The sequence below is a fragment of the Nuphar pumila genome, chromosome 2 (genome assembly GCF_984573655.1).
Source record: "Nuphar pumila chromosome 2, dmNupPumi1.hap1.1, whole genome shotgun sequence".
In the NCBI taxonomy this organism is placed as follows: domain Eukaryota; kingdom Viridiplantae; phylum Streptophyta; class Magnoliopsida; order Nymphaeales; family Nymphaeaceae; genus Nuphar; species Nuphar pumila.
The window spans coordinates 110,992,942-111,011,844 of record NC_143250.1 but is presented as its reverse complement, the minus strand read 5'-3'; the positions used below and the strand labels follow the sequence as shown (position 1 = coordinate 111,011,844).

The following is an 18,903-nucleotide window of genomic DNA, read 5'->3' as shown; positions in this document are numbered from 1 at the left end:
GACAGTCACGTTTTAAATGCTATGCCAGAATTCTTTATGTCTATGTTCTTGATGTCTATGAAGGTCAGCAAGAAGCTCTCTCTGTTGGTGGTGAATTTCCTTTGGTCTAGGTGAAGTACCAACAACAAGCGCCACCTAGTGGGTTGAAAATCTCTAATGCTTCCTCTAAATAAGGCGGGGTTGGGAATTTCGGATTTCAGGTTGAGAAATATTATTCTCGTCGTGAAGCAAAGCTGGCTTGTGCACCAACCGGGGTCTCCATGTGCAAGCTTTCTTCTTGTTAAATACGAATCGGTTGAATCGTTGTTTGTTGACCACCGCAAGATTCAACCAACCATTTCGCAGCTACGTCGCTTGTGGATCAAAGCTTTGGTCTGTTGCTTTTTCTAATGAGGGCGACAATGTCTCTCATGCCCAGTTCTTTCGCTGTATTGTTGTTCCTAATGGCTCTTTCCGCACAAGACCTTGCTACCTTTCTCTCCTTCCTTCAGGGGTGGATTGGTTCCCTGTGCGCCTTATCTGGGGTAAGAGACCCACTCCTCGATCGTGTTTCTTGGCATAGTTAATCCTTCACGAATGGGTGCAGACGGATAGCTTTCTCAAATCTATCAGTTTCCATCTTCCCAGTAAATGTGTTCTGTGCGAGACAGTAGAAGAATATGCGTTTTACCTTTTCTGTGAGTGCCTTGTTTTTTAGAACGTCTTTAAGGTTACCTGGAATAAGTCTGTCATTACCGTGCACCAGGAGTCGTTCGTTGTAGACCTTTTATGGGGCCCTCAGTCAGTTCATAGTTGCAAGCACTGCCGAATTATTTGGAGAACGTGGCTTCTGTAACGACCCCAACTCATCCCTTTTGAAAATGCGGATTTTTTTTTTTAAACAGTGCGGAAAACTTCTTAGATACCCGGGGTCCTCACAGTTCCAATTCCAACTGGATAGCCACAAACCACAAAAGAACTTGCAATTAACATTCATAATCTAACCAATACCTTTATTCATGAATTAAGAACTAGTCTCAAAACAAAATGTTTGACTCAACAGAACGTAACGTAAACACTGATGAAATTAAGCAAATGTCAAGAATACTAGACTGAAAAACTAAAATAAAGAGCCACTTTGTCCACAAAGAAGACTGTCAAAACTCATTGTGACTCCTGCGCCCTCACAGTAGCTGTCGACTTCACTGATCATCTGTTCATGCGAAAAACCAATGAAGTAGGGTGTCAGAATCGAAATCCTGAGCACAGCTACTTCTTAATGAAACAAGTGAGATAAAGAGTCAAGATGAGATATCATGCAACAATTAAGGGAAATACATACAAGACATTTTATAGCATTTGGGCATTTATTCATGCAACAATCATAAATGCTAAACATGCAAAGACAGTAAAGCAGTAACATGTACTAAAATTTCAGCATGCAACAAGAAATAAGCATTCAACACTTACCATCATGTATTGAGTAAGGGAACCATTAAAGTATGCATGATCTAATGCATAACAGAAAATGCATGACTTTTGTGCAATGCATGAATCATTTTATTATCTTTCATTTAAGTCTTTTGTTTCCTTATGCATGCTCTATTAAATGCATACAACTTTAAGTTTTTCTTTTTAATTACCGTTGCCCGCGGATACACCAAACGGGTACAAACCCCGAGGTCAAGTTAGGTTCTCAGGGTAGCTTAGCACACAATTTGTATTTTATTACTGGGTTCCAACTTAGCCCTCGACCGAATCACCTTCGGAACATTAGACCTTCACATTTAATGTCGGGGACACAAGGGACACCCCACGCCCACAAGTGTCACTTCCTTGGTACCAAAAACAACAACTGTGTCAAAACACGTTACCCCCAGGTAAAGTGGCGGTCTCTCCCTAAAACCGTGGTCAGGAGAAGAAGCCTCAATATCGGGTTCAGGGGACCAAAATAAGCACATAGAGCTTTGTATCCTCACAGTTTCCCCAAGACCGGATTTCCAAGATCCCCATTCTTCAGATGGGTGATCCCAGAAGGTATATTACACTGTGCTTTATTATTTCTTTTTATTAAAATTTAATTTTTTAAGTTTTGCAACATCATATGCAAAAACAAAGATAAAAGCTCGCCTCTATCTCGCGAGAGCCATCACAAGACTCCGGCCTGTGGAAACATATCGAACAGTGCAATAAAACTGAGATATTAATAAAACATAATCTTTGCGATGCATTGAAATGAATAAGGGAAAACAATTCCACAGCTCGGGTTTACCAAACCCTCGATGATTCATTATGATCACCGAAGCACTAATGCAAGGATCATAATCATATGTGTGCAGTGGTATTAACATGCCTGCAAGGTATAGTCATATATGTGTCAATTTAATCCATTGACAATGAATATGAAATATGACATTCCCATATGCAAATTGAACAACCCACGTTATACCCCTTTTCCTGTGCATATGCATGGTAGGTGCATGCATGCATCTTTATGCAATTATTACCACATATGCTTTTAACCATGATTCGTATTGAGATGGACAAAGGAGCATTCATGTATTTATGTATATGCAATAACACACGTCAAATTCATCAATGTGTAAGCATGTTCCAACAGACATGTAAACCACCTCAACTTCTAACATAAAGAGAAATAAAAATTGTAGGTACATAATTCATGCTCAAAATTTATCATGCATCAAGATATTAGAATTTCAACTTTACTAATCACACAACCAGGCCCTCTTTTCATATGCTAACAACCTATGTTACCAACATGACACGATTACAACATGAGAGAAATTTTGTAATTAACATCCTAGCCCAGCCGACCCTGTCGGCTGGGTCTGACAGCATATACGCAGGCCCAAAACAGGGACTGCGTATGCTGCCCGAAAACATATCACAAAATGGGAAGCCATATGTTAACCTCCCTGTTCATATATACATACATATATATATATATATATGTGTGTGTGTGTGTGTGTGTGTGTGTGTGTGTGAAAAGAATGATCAAACCCAGCCCAGCCGACCCTGTAGGCTGGGTCTGACAGAATATTCACAGGCCCAGCTCGGGCCTGTGTATGCTGTCAGGAAGGCCCGCCTATACAGAAAAATTTCTGTATATACTATGCAAAATTTTTCTCAAAGCCAAGGCCCAGGCCAGCACCTACTGACTGGGTCGACTAGGCCTGCCCCAGCCCTGCCAAAACCAACCCCACACCCAGCCAAGCACTTGGTTGGGCCCGTCGATTCGGCCAGCAGCTGGCAGTCAGCCGAGTGCCACTCGGCTGGCTGCCAGCCAGCCAATCCAACTGATGAACCCTAAACACAACAAAAATTTGATTTCAAAGTTTTATATTATTTTCTTTTCTTTTTTGTTACAGCCATGCCCAGTCCAGCCGACCTTGCTGGCTGGGCTCAACAGCGTATACACAGGTCCAGTTTGGACCTGTGTATGCTGTCAAAAAAAAAAAACAGCAGCATGCAAAAGATTTTGCAAAAATTAATTCATATAATTTTTTTTTTAAAGGAACACACCCAGCCCCAGCCGACCCTGTCGGTTGGGTCCAACAGCATGTACACAGGTCCAGTTTGGACCTGTGTATGCTGTAAAAAACAACAGCACAACTGATCACGCAAAAACTGATTTTTCTGTTTTTTTTTTTTTTTAAAGAAAATACCCAGCCCAGCCGACCCTGTCGGCTGGGTCCAACAGCATGTACACAGGCCCAGTTTGGGCCTGTGTATGCTGTCAAAATGTCGACATACAGGTTACAAAAAAACTGTTTAATAAATCTATCATCTACCTCTTTTTGTTTGTTTATATATTTTTTTTCTGAAACAATAAAAATACAACATATGTGAATGGGTAACAGTGGAAATCGACGGTCCACTGTTCTTCTATGGATTTCCATCAAAAGATGCATGGAAAATCCAATCTTCACCCTATTTCTCATTCATTTCAAGGAGTACCTGTACCTTTTTTGAAAAAAGAAAAAGAAAATAGAGGTTGTGGAAGGCGTTTGGGCTGAGCTCTGATGCCTCCAACCTTCTTCTTCTACCTCCTTCACTCTTCCTTTCTTTCTCCCCTCTCTCTCTCTCTCTCTTCTTCTTCTCTCCCCTCTTTTTCCTGTTTTTTTTTCTCTACAGCCAAATGAAAGAGAAAGGGCTGCCCCCCCCTTCCTTCTCTTATTAGTAGCTGGAAACTCGTTAGAGAGTTTCCAGATTTGGGTCTCTCACTTTAGGGAGTTTCCAGATTTTTGGACTCCTTTACTAATTAACATTTGGTTGAGTTTTTGACCTTCTTACCCTAAAAGGTATGGAAACCTCTATACCCTTTTTAAATTAGGGATGAGGGTTAGCCCTAAACCCTCTTAACCCAAATCCCGAAATTAATAAAAATCATTAAATTAATAATTTTATTTTTTTGAATTTACTTATTCTAAAATATTCAAAGGTTCCCAAAATTGGTCATGTTGACCATGGAGACTTTTTACATGCTAATAACCCCAATTCAAAGCTCCCAGCTGAATTTAAAGTCATAAAAATGTTAAGCTTGGATTTTGGATCGGATCCGGATCCAAGATCCAAACCCATACTCATACAAAATTTGGATTAAGACCTGTATTAACTCCAGATTTTTATAGGACCTACCTAGGACCCAAATCCATAAAAATTTTGGATCTTACGCCTTAGATGCAATCTGATCCAATTTCGGGTCTGTTTCAACAAACTGCTAAAATTTTAGAAAAACGTGATTTCTGGGCCAACCAGAACTCAGATTTGAAAAAGTAAAATACCATTGCGCTCAGAATTTTGAGGCGCATCCAATGATATATTACATGAATATCGAATTCTGAGTTTCGCTCTAAAATAACCCGAATTTTGCTTGAATTTTGCTTGAATTTAAAGGTTGAAATTAAAACTCTTTGCCACACATCGATTGGCTTGTCTAGACCCTGATGATGAGACTTGGGTCAAACCCAAACTCTAAGATCTTGGTCTAAAACTCGAGTCTCAAACGATTTTCTTACCAGACTTGGCCAAATTTCAAAATTTTCATGAATTGACTAGGATCTGAAAACATGAGATCTTACATCCCTACCCTCTTAAAAGAATTTCGTCCTCAAAATTAGAACGTACCAAATAAAAGAGGGTAGTGTTGACGCATATCTGCCTCAGGCTCCCAAGTGCATTCATCTAGCCCATGATGCTACCATCGCACATTTACGAACGGAATCGTCCTACTGCGTAGTACCCTTTCCTGGCGTTCCACAATCTCTATCGGCTTCTCGTCCGTTGTTAAGTCAGGTTGTACCTCGATCTCCTCATAGTGAATTACGTGTGAGGGGTCAGGTACGTACTTTCTCAACATCGAGACATGAAAAACATCGTGAATCTGCGAAAACTGAGGAGGAAGTGCTACCCGATATGCAGTCTCTCCGACACGTCCAAGGACTTCGAAAGGTCCAACATACCTATGACTCAACTTTCCTTTCTTTCCAAACCGGAAGATACTTTTCGTAGGCGAGATTCGAACAAACACGTGATCGCCTACCTCAAAACTGAGCTCTCTACGCCGCAGATCGGCATAACTCTTTTGCCTACTCTGAGCTGCAATCAACCTTTGTCGAATTAAACGCACCTGATCCGCATAGTGCTGGACAATTTCTGGAGACTCTACTGCTCTCACTCCAACCTCATCCCAACAAACCGGAGATCTACACGGTCGGCCATACAGTGCTTCATACGGGGTCATACCAATACTAGCATGAAAGCTATTGTTATAAGAAAACTCTGCAAGCTTCACATGTTTGTCCCAATCACCTGCCCAATCCAAAGCGCATGCTCTCAACATATCCTCGAGCGTTTGAATCGTTCGTTCTGACTGCCCGTCTGTCTGTGGATGGAAAGCAGTACTAAACTTTAAGGTAGTGCCAAGGGCTTCCTGAAGCTGGCGCCAAAATCGAGACGTGAACCTCGGATCTCGATCTGACACTATCGAACGAGGCACTCCGTGAAGCCTAACAATCTCCTTCACGTAGAGATCGGCCAAGCTTTCCAAGCTTTGACTAATCTTGATCGGAAGAAAATGAGCACTCTTTATCAAACGATCCACAATTACCCATATGGCATCTCGTTGTCGTCGGGTCTTAGGCAGCCCTACGATGAAGTCCATTGAGATATCATCCCACTTCCACTCTGGAATCTCAAGAGGCTGCAAAAGACCACCTGGTCTCTGGTGTTCAATCTTCACTTGCTGGCAAGTAAGACGCCGAGATACGAACTCCGTGATGTCCCGTTTCATCCCATTCTACCAATAAGTCCTCTGAAGATCTTTGAACATCTTGGTGGAACCAAGGTAAACGAAATACTTCGACCTGTGAGCTTCACCCATCAACTCTTCCCGTAACGCTTTTGGAACCCACCATCGGTCCCTGAACATAATGGTTTCGCCCTCCTCCCGGCGAAACTGCGCTTCTGGCTTCTGAGCACTTTCGCACAACTTTTCAAAGTCCGGATCTTCTGATTGGAGTTCCTCAATTCGATTTATGATCTCTGGTCGTGCTTGCATTCCGGCACAAAGGATGCGCTCGGAGTCATCAGAAAAAGGTTGCCATCGTACAAACTCCTCTACCATATTCCAACTGCGTCCAATCAAGCTAGCTGCTGTGACTGACGCATTTCTACTAAGCGCATCAGCCACCACATTCGCCTTACCCGGATGGTAAGCGATGGAGAAGTCGTAATCCTTTAGGAATTCCAACCACCTACGTTGCCTCAAATTCAAGTCCCTCTGGGTGAAGATATATTTGAGGCTCTTGTGATCGGACATGACCTCAAACGTTTCCCCATAAAGGTAGTGGCGCCAAATCTTCAGTGCGTAAACTACTGCCGCTAACTCCAAGTCATGTGTGGGATAATTCTTCTCATGCACCTTTAGGTGTCGGGAAGCGTATGCTATGACCTTTCCATGCTGCATAAGAACACAACCCAGTCCAGTCCCCGACGCATCACTGTATACCACAAAACCACCCGTACCGGAAGGCAATGTCAAAACCACCCGTACCGGAAGGCAATGTGGGATAAATAGTATGAATGTTTAATTAGGGTTTTTATATGTGGGTGATCTTTTTTTTTAATTAGCATCAAGCATGAATAATAAATGTTTGATTTTTTGTTAGAATATTAAGGCTTTTATTTGTTCTTTTTAATTAACATAAATCTATGATTTTTTTTAGTATTTTGGGTATTGATTTGGATTTTTCAAATAACACGAATATATAATGAAGGTTTTAGGGTTTTTTATCTGGTATTTTCTTTTTAATTATCATTAAGCATGATTTCATTAATAAATACTTGATGTTGGTTATCAAACCCTTAAATCTTTGATTTTTGTTAAGATTTATGTTTTTATTTTTATTTTTAAAATGACATAATTATTTAATTAAGGGTTTTTTTTTCAATTAACATATCTATAATGTGATGGTTGTTATGATTTAAGGTTTTATTTGGCTTCTTTTTAAAATGAAGTAAATGTTTAGTTTATGGTTTTAAGGTGTGTGTGTTTAATTGCCATTAGGCATGAATCCATGAATATTATGTAGTTTGATTTTTGTTAGAATATTAAGTATTTTTATTAATTAATTATTCATAAATGCATAGTTTATAATGTTTGTATGGATTAGGGATTTGGTTTGGTTTTTTCTAAAATGACATAAATGTTTAGTTATGCTTTAAGGGTTTTCTATGCTTTTTTTGAATTATCATTAGGCATGAATGTATGAATATTTCAAGATGTGATTTTGGTTAGAATATTATTGTTTTTTTATTACTCAATATAAATGCATAAATATGTTATTTGTAATGATTAGTTTTGATTCATTTTTTACAATGATTTAAATGTTTAGTTTATAGTTAAGGTTTTTGTATTTTTTTCTAATTACCATTCAACATGAATCCATGAATACTGTGTGATTTGATTTTGATTAGAATATTAGGGTTTTTTTATCTAGCATAAATTAACCATTTATGATGTTAGTAGAAAATGGGGTTTTGATTTGGTTTTATGAAATATATTGTTAGTAATTTTTCTAAAAGAGACATTGTTAGTAATTATTTTTTATTTTACTTTGTATTTGTGCTAGATTAGAATCCTGACTCCGCCTCCACCATCAACCCTCTAATCTCACTTGTTGGATGCAAACCAAATTTCACCGGTTGGAGGACAATCGACCCTTCCATAGTTGTTGGGGACAGAGCAGCCCTTCACCCACCTGCTGGAAGATCCATTTGCACCAAAGTGTTAGAGGACAACTTTCTTTCTTTTGGATTTATAACCCGAGGAAGCCGCACTTGACACGAAGACCTGGTCATGCTGGCTCAGCTTGTCATACCTACGATCATGTAAAACTCTAAGGCTAGGACTCCTTCCCAGGAACTATGCTACGTGTTGGCTTGCACAGAGGAGCGACCCCCATGAGAATTGAACCTTGACTGCCAGTCTAGCAGCCAAGGCCCCACCCCACTCTCTTTGAAGTAAGTACATTTTACCTAGAATTTTAAGGGTTTTCATGAGGTTTTGGGTTGATGTTTATTAGGATTTGGGTCACTTATTTACGGTTTTGTTTTGATTTTTTGGTGTGTTGATTAGGGTTGACACCCCTAATCACAATTGATAGGTCTCAGAGTCGAATTCCAAGGGGCTATCTTGAACTTGCTTATTAAAAAGAAAACAACAATTAAAAGTGATAGCTTTTTTCTGACCTTGCAAGCGTGAAGAGGAAATCCCATTAAATTCAAAAGCAATCCACTAAGGCCTGGTTTGTATGCAACTTACATGGGAGAGAGTTTGTCCATTCCTGCCATGAATGAAACAAACATCCTAAAGGTGTCATGCCCGCACAAGTGAGCTTCAGTTTTTTCCATAACCTAATTTTTATTCGTTCATACCTCCCTCGTAAAAGTTTTCACATAAAAAACTTTCGCATAGCATAGCAGTAGGGATGGCAGTAGGGCGGGGCGGTCCACCCCCACCCCGCCTCAAGATTAGAACCTCCATCCCCGGTGGGGATGGATTTGAAGCTTCACCCCCGCCTTCATCCCCGTTTCACGTCCTCCATCCCCGGTTCAAACGGGGATGAGGCGGGGCGGGGCTATTGCGGGGAAAAGTGGCGGGGACGGGGTCGGGTGGGGATTAGGCGGGGATCGTGGTGGGGGCGGGGGCAGGGAAATGTGTACGTCCATCCCCGCCTCCATCCCTGGACGGGGATGGATTTTAACCTTCGTCCCCACCTCCATCCCCGGTCCAAACGGCCCCGCTTTCCCCTGGTCCACTGCCATCCCTACATAGCAGTACTTTTTAGAAATCAATGTCATTCTCATGTAAAGCTTTTTCTTTACGTGGGAACGAAACAAACAAGGCCTAAATTTTACATGATGAAGGTTGTAGATTTCAACATGCTTCAATTTTCATGGAAGATTACAATTTACAAGATTATGCAACTAGTCTTAGAGAGGTTGTTTATTTAATTATTTTTTGACCGTTTATGTATATAATATTGCACCATGGTCCATGAATATTTTCAGCCGGTTCTCTGACAAAGATGATAAGGGTACTCAATATTGTGTGGGGATTATGACATTCTCTTTTCTTTGTCCTTTTTCTTGTATAGCAGTTACTTAGCAAGGTACAATAGCGGCACATTTGGAAGTGAAAAGAAAAATCCCATAGGAAAAAGAAAATTGCCTACGAGAAGTTTTCATATAAAACTTTTCTTTATGAAAAGTAATCTCTCTAGTGAGTACCACATGAGAAAATCAGGTTAGAAAAATGTAGCAATGTTTTGATTAGGGTGGGGGCTTCCTTCAAAACTGAAAATGTTTTTTCAGAGAAAAAATTTCACCTACAATGGAGGAATTTTTTCTATCAAAATCAGGGAAAAATACTTTTTTTTATTTCTGTTGTTTAAAAGAATGTAAAAGTTGCCACTTTTGCTCTTTGACTTTATATTTTTCTTAGCATTTTCCCACTTTCAAACGTGCCTAGATGTGCCAAGCATTTCCATCTTGTTTGTTTATATATATATTCCTGTTCTTTTCCGTTGGTCACTCAAAGCCATCATTTAAAACACGTTCTTTTCAATAAAACTTTGAAAATAAAAAAAAAAAACTGAAATTCTATCTTTATTCAAAAAAATGGCAAAAAAATGTATTCTTTTGAGTGAAGCGTTTAGAACACAAATTTTTTATCTAAAGAAAATATTTTTCAAAAAAATAACACAATTACAAATCCAATTGGATTGGATCTTGAGTCCAGACCATAATGAATCTTTAATATGAATCCCATAGTTCCTGTACCCTATCTTATTTTTCATGGAAAAATGTCAAATATGTCCATCTTTTTTACCCCATTTTATAAAATTAAAACTGAATTAAACTCGTGCATACTGTTTGCTGATTTTTGTGCATTCCATTTTTTATGCTGTTTTTTTCAGGTTTTTTTTTTCTGAAAGTATAGCTGGGATTAGGCAGACCCCTACCAGATATTATTCAACGTACCATTGGGTTTTGAACATGTAACATCCCACCGAGACGTGCACTGACAGCTCCTACCAACCACGCGGAGCCCCATTGGTTCAAAAGGATGGAGTTAGGCGAAAAAAAAGCACCTTAAAACACTTTTTGAAAAAGAAGTCTGAAAGATTGGGAAAGGAATCTTAAAAGTTTTGGGAGAACTATGACCATACTTTTCTATCTAAAAAAAACTATGGGCCCTACTTTCAAAAGGCATAAAGGACACTCATTAATTTTATGATCCTTGCAAATCTATGGTTGGAAGTGGGACATTTGGCACCAACCGGGCTCCAGTTGTCTGGTAGCTAGGAGCAGCTAGTGCATGTCACCTTGTGTTGGGACGTTGCAGGTTCAAAACCCAATGGTTTAGTTGTATAACTGGTAGGGGTATGCTCAACCCCAACTTGCCTTTAAAAAAAAAAAGTAAGACCTTTGGCACTTAAAAAAAATTTTTTTATGACAAGGAACTCTTATAGAGTGATTGCCTTTAAAAAAAAAAGTAAGACCTTTCTTTTTTTTTTTTTTTGTCAAAATTATGTAGTTGGACATATAGTGATTGTACAGGAAATGCATTTCCTAGTGGACAACTCAGTAAGCATAAATGGACCACTTGGTCTGACTCATTTAGGACCCAACCCATTAATATCTCTAAATTGGTCGTCTTGGCAACCAATTATTGAGGAGACGAGAATGCAAATGGATTGGGGAGTTCGTCTAAGACCCAAACTCATATTATCAGATAAGGGTAGTAGGTATCTGAATCCGGACCTGATCTGAACCATATACGGTTGGTTCTTGTCAGATTGTTCTTGAAACCAAACAAACGTCCAGTCAGATCTTGGTCGGATAGCACGACCCATTTCACTTTACAAGAGCTGGAGACATGTTGGGTTAATTAATGTTGACTTGACCCATACCCGACCCACTTGCATCTCTACAATTATTGTCCATTCACAACAAGAAATTTTCTAAGGGACGTATTCCATGTCAGCATATTGAGCGAGGGTCATAATTAGATCCACTTAGAATGATGTAACAAGTTAACAACAATATTTGATTATTTCATTGCCCACAATGGCATATTCGTAAATACTCTAATTTATTATAGATTAACTAAAAAATAACCCCGCAACGAGGCCAAGTGGCAAGCATCCTACGAGTGCATTACTTACGAACGAAGTCACATATTTCAAAAATCCTTACAACATTGGATCTACTCATGTTGCAACAATATTGAATTATATCACAGATACACGTAAAACCATGCAACATGGCACGTGACTCACTTATGTGGTGCATGATTGATATGAGGCTTGCTCAATGAGACAATACATGGATCCAGACCTCATAGTGGGTCCATTAAGCTTGTTTAGTCATGTTCAATGGTCTCGGAGTGTAATGATATCCAAAGTGCATTATTGAATTTTTATGTGGATTTGGATCCATTGCGTGATCCAAATCCAACGAGACTTTGACCTAAGTAGAATGCAAATTTTGGAGAAACGGGACTTTGCAGCACCGGATCAAGCTCCATCTGAGCCTGAATCCAACTAAGGTTGATGACCTGATTGGGACGTGGAGGATCCAGATCCAATCAACTTCAATTATTATATCCTCTAGTGACATCCTGACTCGAGTACTTTCAACAGTGGATGATGTTGGATCAAGATATGAATCCAACTAAATTGACATCACAACCAGATTTCGATATGGTACACGTGTAGGACATGGGTTGATGGGCGGTAGACTGATTTGATCTTGTTCAAACCCTTAAAGTACATGGCCTGTGAGGTGTCAATTGGTCGGACCTTCACCGAACATGGGTGGATCCAAACCTATATCCAATATAAGGTGCTGGTATTGGGTTTCCGACGAGACCTACTGTAGGAAAAACCATACTGGAGTCCTAAACCAGACCCAGTCCAACACCAATGAAATAATAATGTATATGTTTTCCTTATTGAAAATTTGTGGACCCTAACCAGAACCTTGGTCGGGGTCAGGTATGAAAATTCACAATCATACCCAACTTCATATTGTAATCGAGCCCTGTGGATCCGACCCGAATTCTTAATCCCACCTTCTTTATTACTATCATAACTAGGGATGCAAATGGGTCGGATTCAAGATGAAGGTTTTGCAATTCATGGCTGTTTCGAGTCAGATTCTGATCTGAATCCATACGATTTAACTGTTCCGGATCTGAACCGTTTGCATCCCTAATCAGAACTTGTATATATACCTGGATCGGGTCACACCCGACCCATTGACACATTGGACTGTCACATCCTCAATTCCTCATGGTTTAAGTTTATCCCAAAAAAGTAGACCCTCCTTGCGCGTTCTGTATTGGACCTTCCTCTGTTGCTTATACACGTGTGCCACACCCTGTGAAAAAAGAAATCATTTCTTTTGAGCCTATTCATGCCAAGTCAAAATTCTGTTATTTTTTTTAAACGAAAAGACTACAAATTGAGGTCTTTCACTGTTTCACATCAACTTGCCCCAACTTGGGATTCTTTTTTTTTTTTTAAAGAAACTTGCGACTCTCATTTTGAGCCATTTGCCCTACTTTTTTCCCATGGGAAAGTGAACTGCCACGTCTTGGTGGCACACGTGTAAGGTTTGGGTTGATAGGTGAGTCAAGTAGGGCTTGTCAACGAAACGAGCAGCTCGTGACTCGGTTTTATCGCGAACTCGTTCTTCTTGATCGATTCGTATAGCTGGTGAGTTGAGCCACGAGCAGCTCGTTTGACTTAAATGAGTCGAGCCTGAATACATGGTGTTCTGCTCGGCTTGGCTCAAGAGAGCTCGTATATTTTTTTATGAGTAATATATATTTTAAGTATAATATATTAAAATATGAATGCATAAAATACATATAAAAATAAATAAAATAATGTATACATGGAATATAACTATTAAGTTTAATATAAAATACTTTTACATGAGCCGGCTCCTGTTTGGCTCGTCTCATTCATGGATGAGCTGAGCTCAAGCTTAGCTCAGCTAAACACGAACATGAGTCGAACCACAAGCTCAATCCACTGGTAAAAGAGCTGAGCCCGAACATGCCCTGTTCGGTCAGTGTGGGTGGTTTACCAGCCTTAGAGCCAAGGAGTGAGTGCTCTTTTTTTGGCCAACCTTGAGGACTCAGGGTACACCAAGTGTATCGGGTCAATGGAGATGCACGGGACCTAGCTAAGGCTTAGAGGAGGACTAAGTTGCACACCTATTGGGTGAACTCAAAAGGAGGAATATTCATGGTCTCCTTCGTCTAAGTTCACAAACAATATTTGACCTACAAGGAGTTGCCCAGGTGGGTCTCGTCTCATGGATAGTTTCCCACACTGGGTTCCAGTGCTTGTGTGGGCAACACAAAGCAAGAGGTTACTTTGGGCTCAAGATGGTATGGTGCTCATGAAGTTTTATGTTGCTAAGATAAAAGACCTTAGGTACTAAGACTAGTATGACTAGGTCTCCAATTTTAGGTGAGGTTTCTTTGTAAAAAAGGGAAAATAGTTCTGTTGTGGATGTTTTAAATTTTGGACTCCTTCCAGTCTATGATCCGATCTGAAAATATTTTTGGTGATCATACAATGAGAAATTTGAATGAGGTTTGTGGTGGTATTGGAGGGTTCGGACCATTAGGCCAAAGACTGTAGGGATGGCAGTGGATCGGGGCAGGGGCAAGAGACAAGGTCTCCACCCCCGCCTCATCTCAAAATCCTACCCTACATCTCTGCATGGGTTTTGATTTTAACCTCCATCCCCGTTTCATATCCTCCATCTCCAGTTCAAACGGAGCGAGGCGGGGTGGGACCTCATTTTTCCTCTTTATATTGTCATCCCTAAAGAAGGATTGGGGACGGGGTGGGGCAAGGCGGGGATCGGGACAGGGATGGGGCAGGGCAGGGGAAAGCGTAAGTTTATCCCTGCATCTCCACACGGGTTTTGATTTTAATCTCCATTCCCGTTTTATGTCCTCTATCACTGGTCCAAACGGGGTGAGGCGGAGCTGTGCCCCGTCTACCTCGGGTCCACCGCCATCCCTAAAAGACTGGATGAATTTGTCTAGATTTATAATTTTTTTTTTTTGTACTGACTAGGGTTTTATGCCCTTGGTAATATGTATAACAATCTCCTTTGAAAGTTGAGCATGAGAGCTTTTTGATGTATTGAGGATTAGGGTTTGGAGAGCTCTGTATCTTGCATCTTTTTCAACAAAGAAAGCTGGGGTTAGGCAAACCCCTACCAGTTACACAACCATACAATTTGAGGTTCGAACTTGCTATGTCCCAACACAAAGTGACGTTCCCTAACTGCTCCTGTTAGACAAGGAGCTGTATCTTCAATCTTGGTAATAGATTTTTGCTCCTCCTTCGCCATGGATACAGGCCTGAGTGCAGAACCACAAAAGTCTTGTATTTTGTCATGTTTTCTTTCTTCTCTTTATCTAGTGATTTGCGTTATTTCAGTTGTAGTTTGCATAACAAGTCCAAGAACCAAGTTTCATGGGCGTGTGCCATCTACCATTGAAATGGAAAACCGAAATCAAGAGGATATGATTCAATTGATATATAACAAATATGGGTGATGTTTTGAAAATAATGTGATTTTATCAATGATATTTTCAAAAAGCTAACAGAATGCCCAAAAAAAACATATTTTCAGCTTATTTTTGAAAATTGCTTTTTGTCATGATATTAACTCAATAAAAACACTCTTTCTAATCATTTTCATTTTATTTACATCTGTCTTCATGTATTTTTATATTTTTTTATACATGCCTATATTTTTTAGAGAAAAACTAGATTTTTCAAAAAATAGCAAGATTTTCTCCTGCCAAGATTTTACTGAACCAGGCAGCAAGGCTAAACTGGACCTGAGCCGAGCTCAACGGGTTTGACCAAGGCCGAGTGAGTAGCTCAAACCAGATTCAGACAGGTCCCGAGTCGGTTCTCACCGGTTTGTCTCAAACTTTGCGCCACCGTGAACGGTATGGACTTTAATGATCTTTCATCGACGTGGCCCCCACCGACTCACTAGAGTGCTCTCTCTCTCGTTGCTTTTCTTTTTCAATTTATACTCATTCTTGTCAGAATTGTTTGTATTCCTTTGGAACGTTGCCATCTTCCTGCTTCTATTTCAAACAGAAGATTGATAATCGAGAAGTTGATGCTCTTTATTTCCTCAATTCCATCACTATTCTCTATTGGTGCAGAGGAAAAATGGAGCGTTATGAATTGGTGAAGGATATTGGTGCCGGGAATTTTGGGGTTGCAAAGTTGGTGAGAGATGAGAGAACAAAGGAGTTGTTTGCTGTCAAGTACATTGAGAGAGGCCAAAAAGTGAGGTTTTTTTCTCCTCTTATGTTGGTTTCTTCTTTCTGTTTTGTTGGTGGCTCAATTTGGAGAACTGGGATTTGTGGGTGCTCTGTTTTTTGAAGAACTGTTGTTTGACAGATTGATGAAAATGTTCAGAGAGAGATCATGAACCACAGATCTTTGAAACATCCCAATATAATTCGGTTTAAGGAGGTAATGTTTCATTGATTCCATAAAGTTCCAAATTTGCTAATTGGATAGAATTTATAGTATGTTTGGAACAGAGAAAGTGGTATGCTTGTTTTTGGATAAAAATATTAAATTACGGTTTAAGGAAAGGTTTTGCATACTATGTAGTGTTTATGGGATTAGAAAGAGAAGAAATTTGCCTCATAAAGTTTATGCCTTCATAATAATTGCATTTTTTTTCATTTATCATATTGTAGTCCTTTTTATCGTAGTTCTGCAAGGCCACAAAAAAAAATCATGTTTATGGCTGTTATTCTCTTGGAGACATCTATTTTCTATAGAGTTTCATTGTATTTGTGTGTGTTTTTTCCTTTTTGTCCACTTCTCTCAGCTGCCTTGTTATGCAGAAAGTACTCTTGTTCAAAGTACTCTGGTTATTGTTGAACCTTCATAGGACCTTTGTTCAAGGTACTCTTGTCAATTGGAAGGGAGATGAAGGGCGGACAGGATGCGCTTTAGAAATTAAAGTCATACAGTTATGTGATTATCCTGTTGGACTGAAACAACAGGGTCAGGATCTCTGTGTAGCCAAAATCTTCTGTAAATTTTTGTGATCCTCGGACGCGTATCCATGGTTGTTAGCGTTATTGGTGACTGTTTGAAACTGTGCCTGTCAATTCTTTAACAGGACCAAATTGGCATACTCACGAGTGATGTTTATCTGGGTTGATTGTGATAACTAAATCAGTAGCTGAGGAGACCCAAGTTCGAACCGCACAGAGGGAGCTATAAAATAGCTTCTTGGATTTACGGTGTTCTGGCTCTGCAAGCTATAAAATGTTCTTTCTTTTGTATTTTCGTTGGTGTTAAGAGTACTGCGAATTCATTCAATACTTGTTTTTGTACTTTTCCTGTTATCTAGCAACCATTCGGTCATAAAGATGCTTCATTGCAGATATTACTTTCATTCATAAGATCAATATAGTTTAAATTTGATTGTTCCAGGTGCTGCTTACACCGACTCATCTAGCCATAGTAATGGAATATGCCGCTGGTGGCGAGCTTTTTGAGAGAATATGCAATGCTGGGAGATTCAGTGAGGATGAGGTTTTATAGGATCCTGTTTACTACAAAATAAATATATTCTGATTCATTTGATACAAGTCTCGTTTGTATAATTAACCGGTTTGTTGGTCACATGCATTTGGAACAGGCAAGATTTTTTTTTCAACAACTGATATCAGGTGTCAGCTATTGTCATTCCATGGTGCATACTCTGCCCTCATGAAGTATTTTGTAAATAGATCTTTGAAGTTTATCGCCAAGCATCTATTGTTTTAATTTATTGTACTAGCTTTTGCCTCTAACAATTTGTTGCAGGAGATCTGTCACAGAGATCTCAAACTTGAGAACACTCTGTTGGATGGGAGCGCAGCACCTCGAGTTAAAATTTGTGATTTTGGCTACTCAAAGGTATAATTTAGTAAAGAAAGTTCTCTTATTTGTCTCACTGTACTGATGCTCTCTGCATTTGCAGTCGGCTGTTTTGCATTCTCAGCCTAAGTCAACAGTAGGAACACCAGCTTACATAGCTCCGGAGGTCCTAGCTCGACGTGAATATGACGGGAAGGTTAACCCTCACTAATTTCACAATTCTCTTAAATGATTCACTTTACACTATTGCTTTTCACAGACCAACTAATGTTCAATTCATGAAAGTAACAGATTGCTGATGTTTGGTCCTGTGGAGTTACCCTATACGTGATGCTTGTTGGTGCTTATCCTTTTGAGGATCCAGAGGAACCAAAGAACTTTAGAAAGACAATTGGGGTAACTTTCTTTTTCATACATATCTGCTTAGCAACATTGATGAAGCATTAACAGAGAGGTTGGATTTTGACAGCGGATACTCAATGTCCACTATTCTATTCCAAACTATGTGCGTGTTTCTGCTGAATGTATACATCTGCTTTCTCGGATATTTGTCACTAACCCTGAGAAGGTAAACCACTTGAATTATCACTAGAAGTGGTTAAAAGCATATGTTAGAGACTCAAATAGTTAACCTTATGTTCTTTTTCCACTGTTTGTCACAGAGAATAACCATTCCTGAGATAAAAAATCACCCATGGTTTCTAAAGAACTTGCCAATAGAATTGATAGAAGGAGTAGCAGAAAATTTCAAGAATGACAGTCCTTATGATCCTCCTCAAGGTATTGAAGAAATAACGATGATTATACAAGAAGCACGAAAGGCTGCAGAGTTGCCACAGCTTTGTGGCCAGTTGATTGGTGGTAGCATTGATCTTGACGAAATAGATGCAGATGAAGACATTGATATTGAAAGCAGTGGAGATTTTGTGTGTCCAATGTGAGCCATATCTGTGATGTGATCCGCATTGGAAGTGTTGGTCTGAAATTGCTCCATACAGAACCTTGTGGCAACAAATTTGACATCTGCAGTATGCTCTGTTTATTGTGGTGGGGAATATGTTGTTCACTGGTTGCTCTTTGTTTTGATTTGAGCATCTCAGTGGTCTCCCCATGATTGTGGTTTCTTTTGTTGTTTGGAATACAAAATTAGCCTCAGCTTTTAGTGGGTAGTTTATGCAAATTACAATTCATGTTTCGACAATCCTTCTCATGTATTGTTCGCAGTTATTTTGAGCTCAATTGCTGTTAGCAGTTCTTTTGTGATTCTTCCTTGCTATTGCTGTTAGAATTTCTTTTCTTTTACATTGCGTGTATCAGTACTGCTGAGTTTACATTTCCTCTGTTTTTTTGACGACCTTATTGGTAAAATGCTAAATATACACATGAAGGTTGA

General features: G+C 39.6%; 1 protein-coding gene across 1 annotated transcript; it reads left to right on the top strand.

Annotated features, from left to right (window-relative positions):
* The first annotated feature begins 16,052 nt into the window (after window positions 1–16,052).
* LOC149846734 (serine/threonine-protein kinase SAPK2-like) lies at window positions 16,053–18,632 on the top strand. The gene is made up of 8 exons (XM_089998126.1): window positions 16,053–16,100; window positions 17,082–17,183; window positions 17,290–17,343; window positions 17,457–17,549; window positions 17,614–17,706; window positions 17,802–17,906; window positions 17,980–18,078; window positions 18,173–18,632. Exons 1-8 carry the CDS (start codon window positions 16,053–16,055, stop codon window positions 18,449–18,451), a joined length of 873 nt encoding a protein of 290 aa, XP_089854252.1. The 3' UTR covers window positions 18,452–18,632.
* The last annotated feature ends 271 nt before the right edge of the window (window positions 18,633–18,903 follow it).

Bases quoted from the DNA above. Each gene is read 5' to 3' on its own strand.
- LOC149846734 (XM_089998126.1), top strand. From the start codon at position 16,053: ATGAACCACAGATCTTTGAAACATCCCAATATAATTCGGTTTAAGGAG. The intron at 17,344-17,456 runs GTGCATACTCTG...AATTTGTTGCAG, and splicing joins TCAGCTATTGTCATTCCATG to GAGATCTGTCACAGAGATCT. The intron at 17,907-17,979 runs GTAACTTTCTTT...GGATTTTGACAG, and splicing joins ACTTTAGAAAGACAATTGGG to CGGATACTCAATGTCCACTA.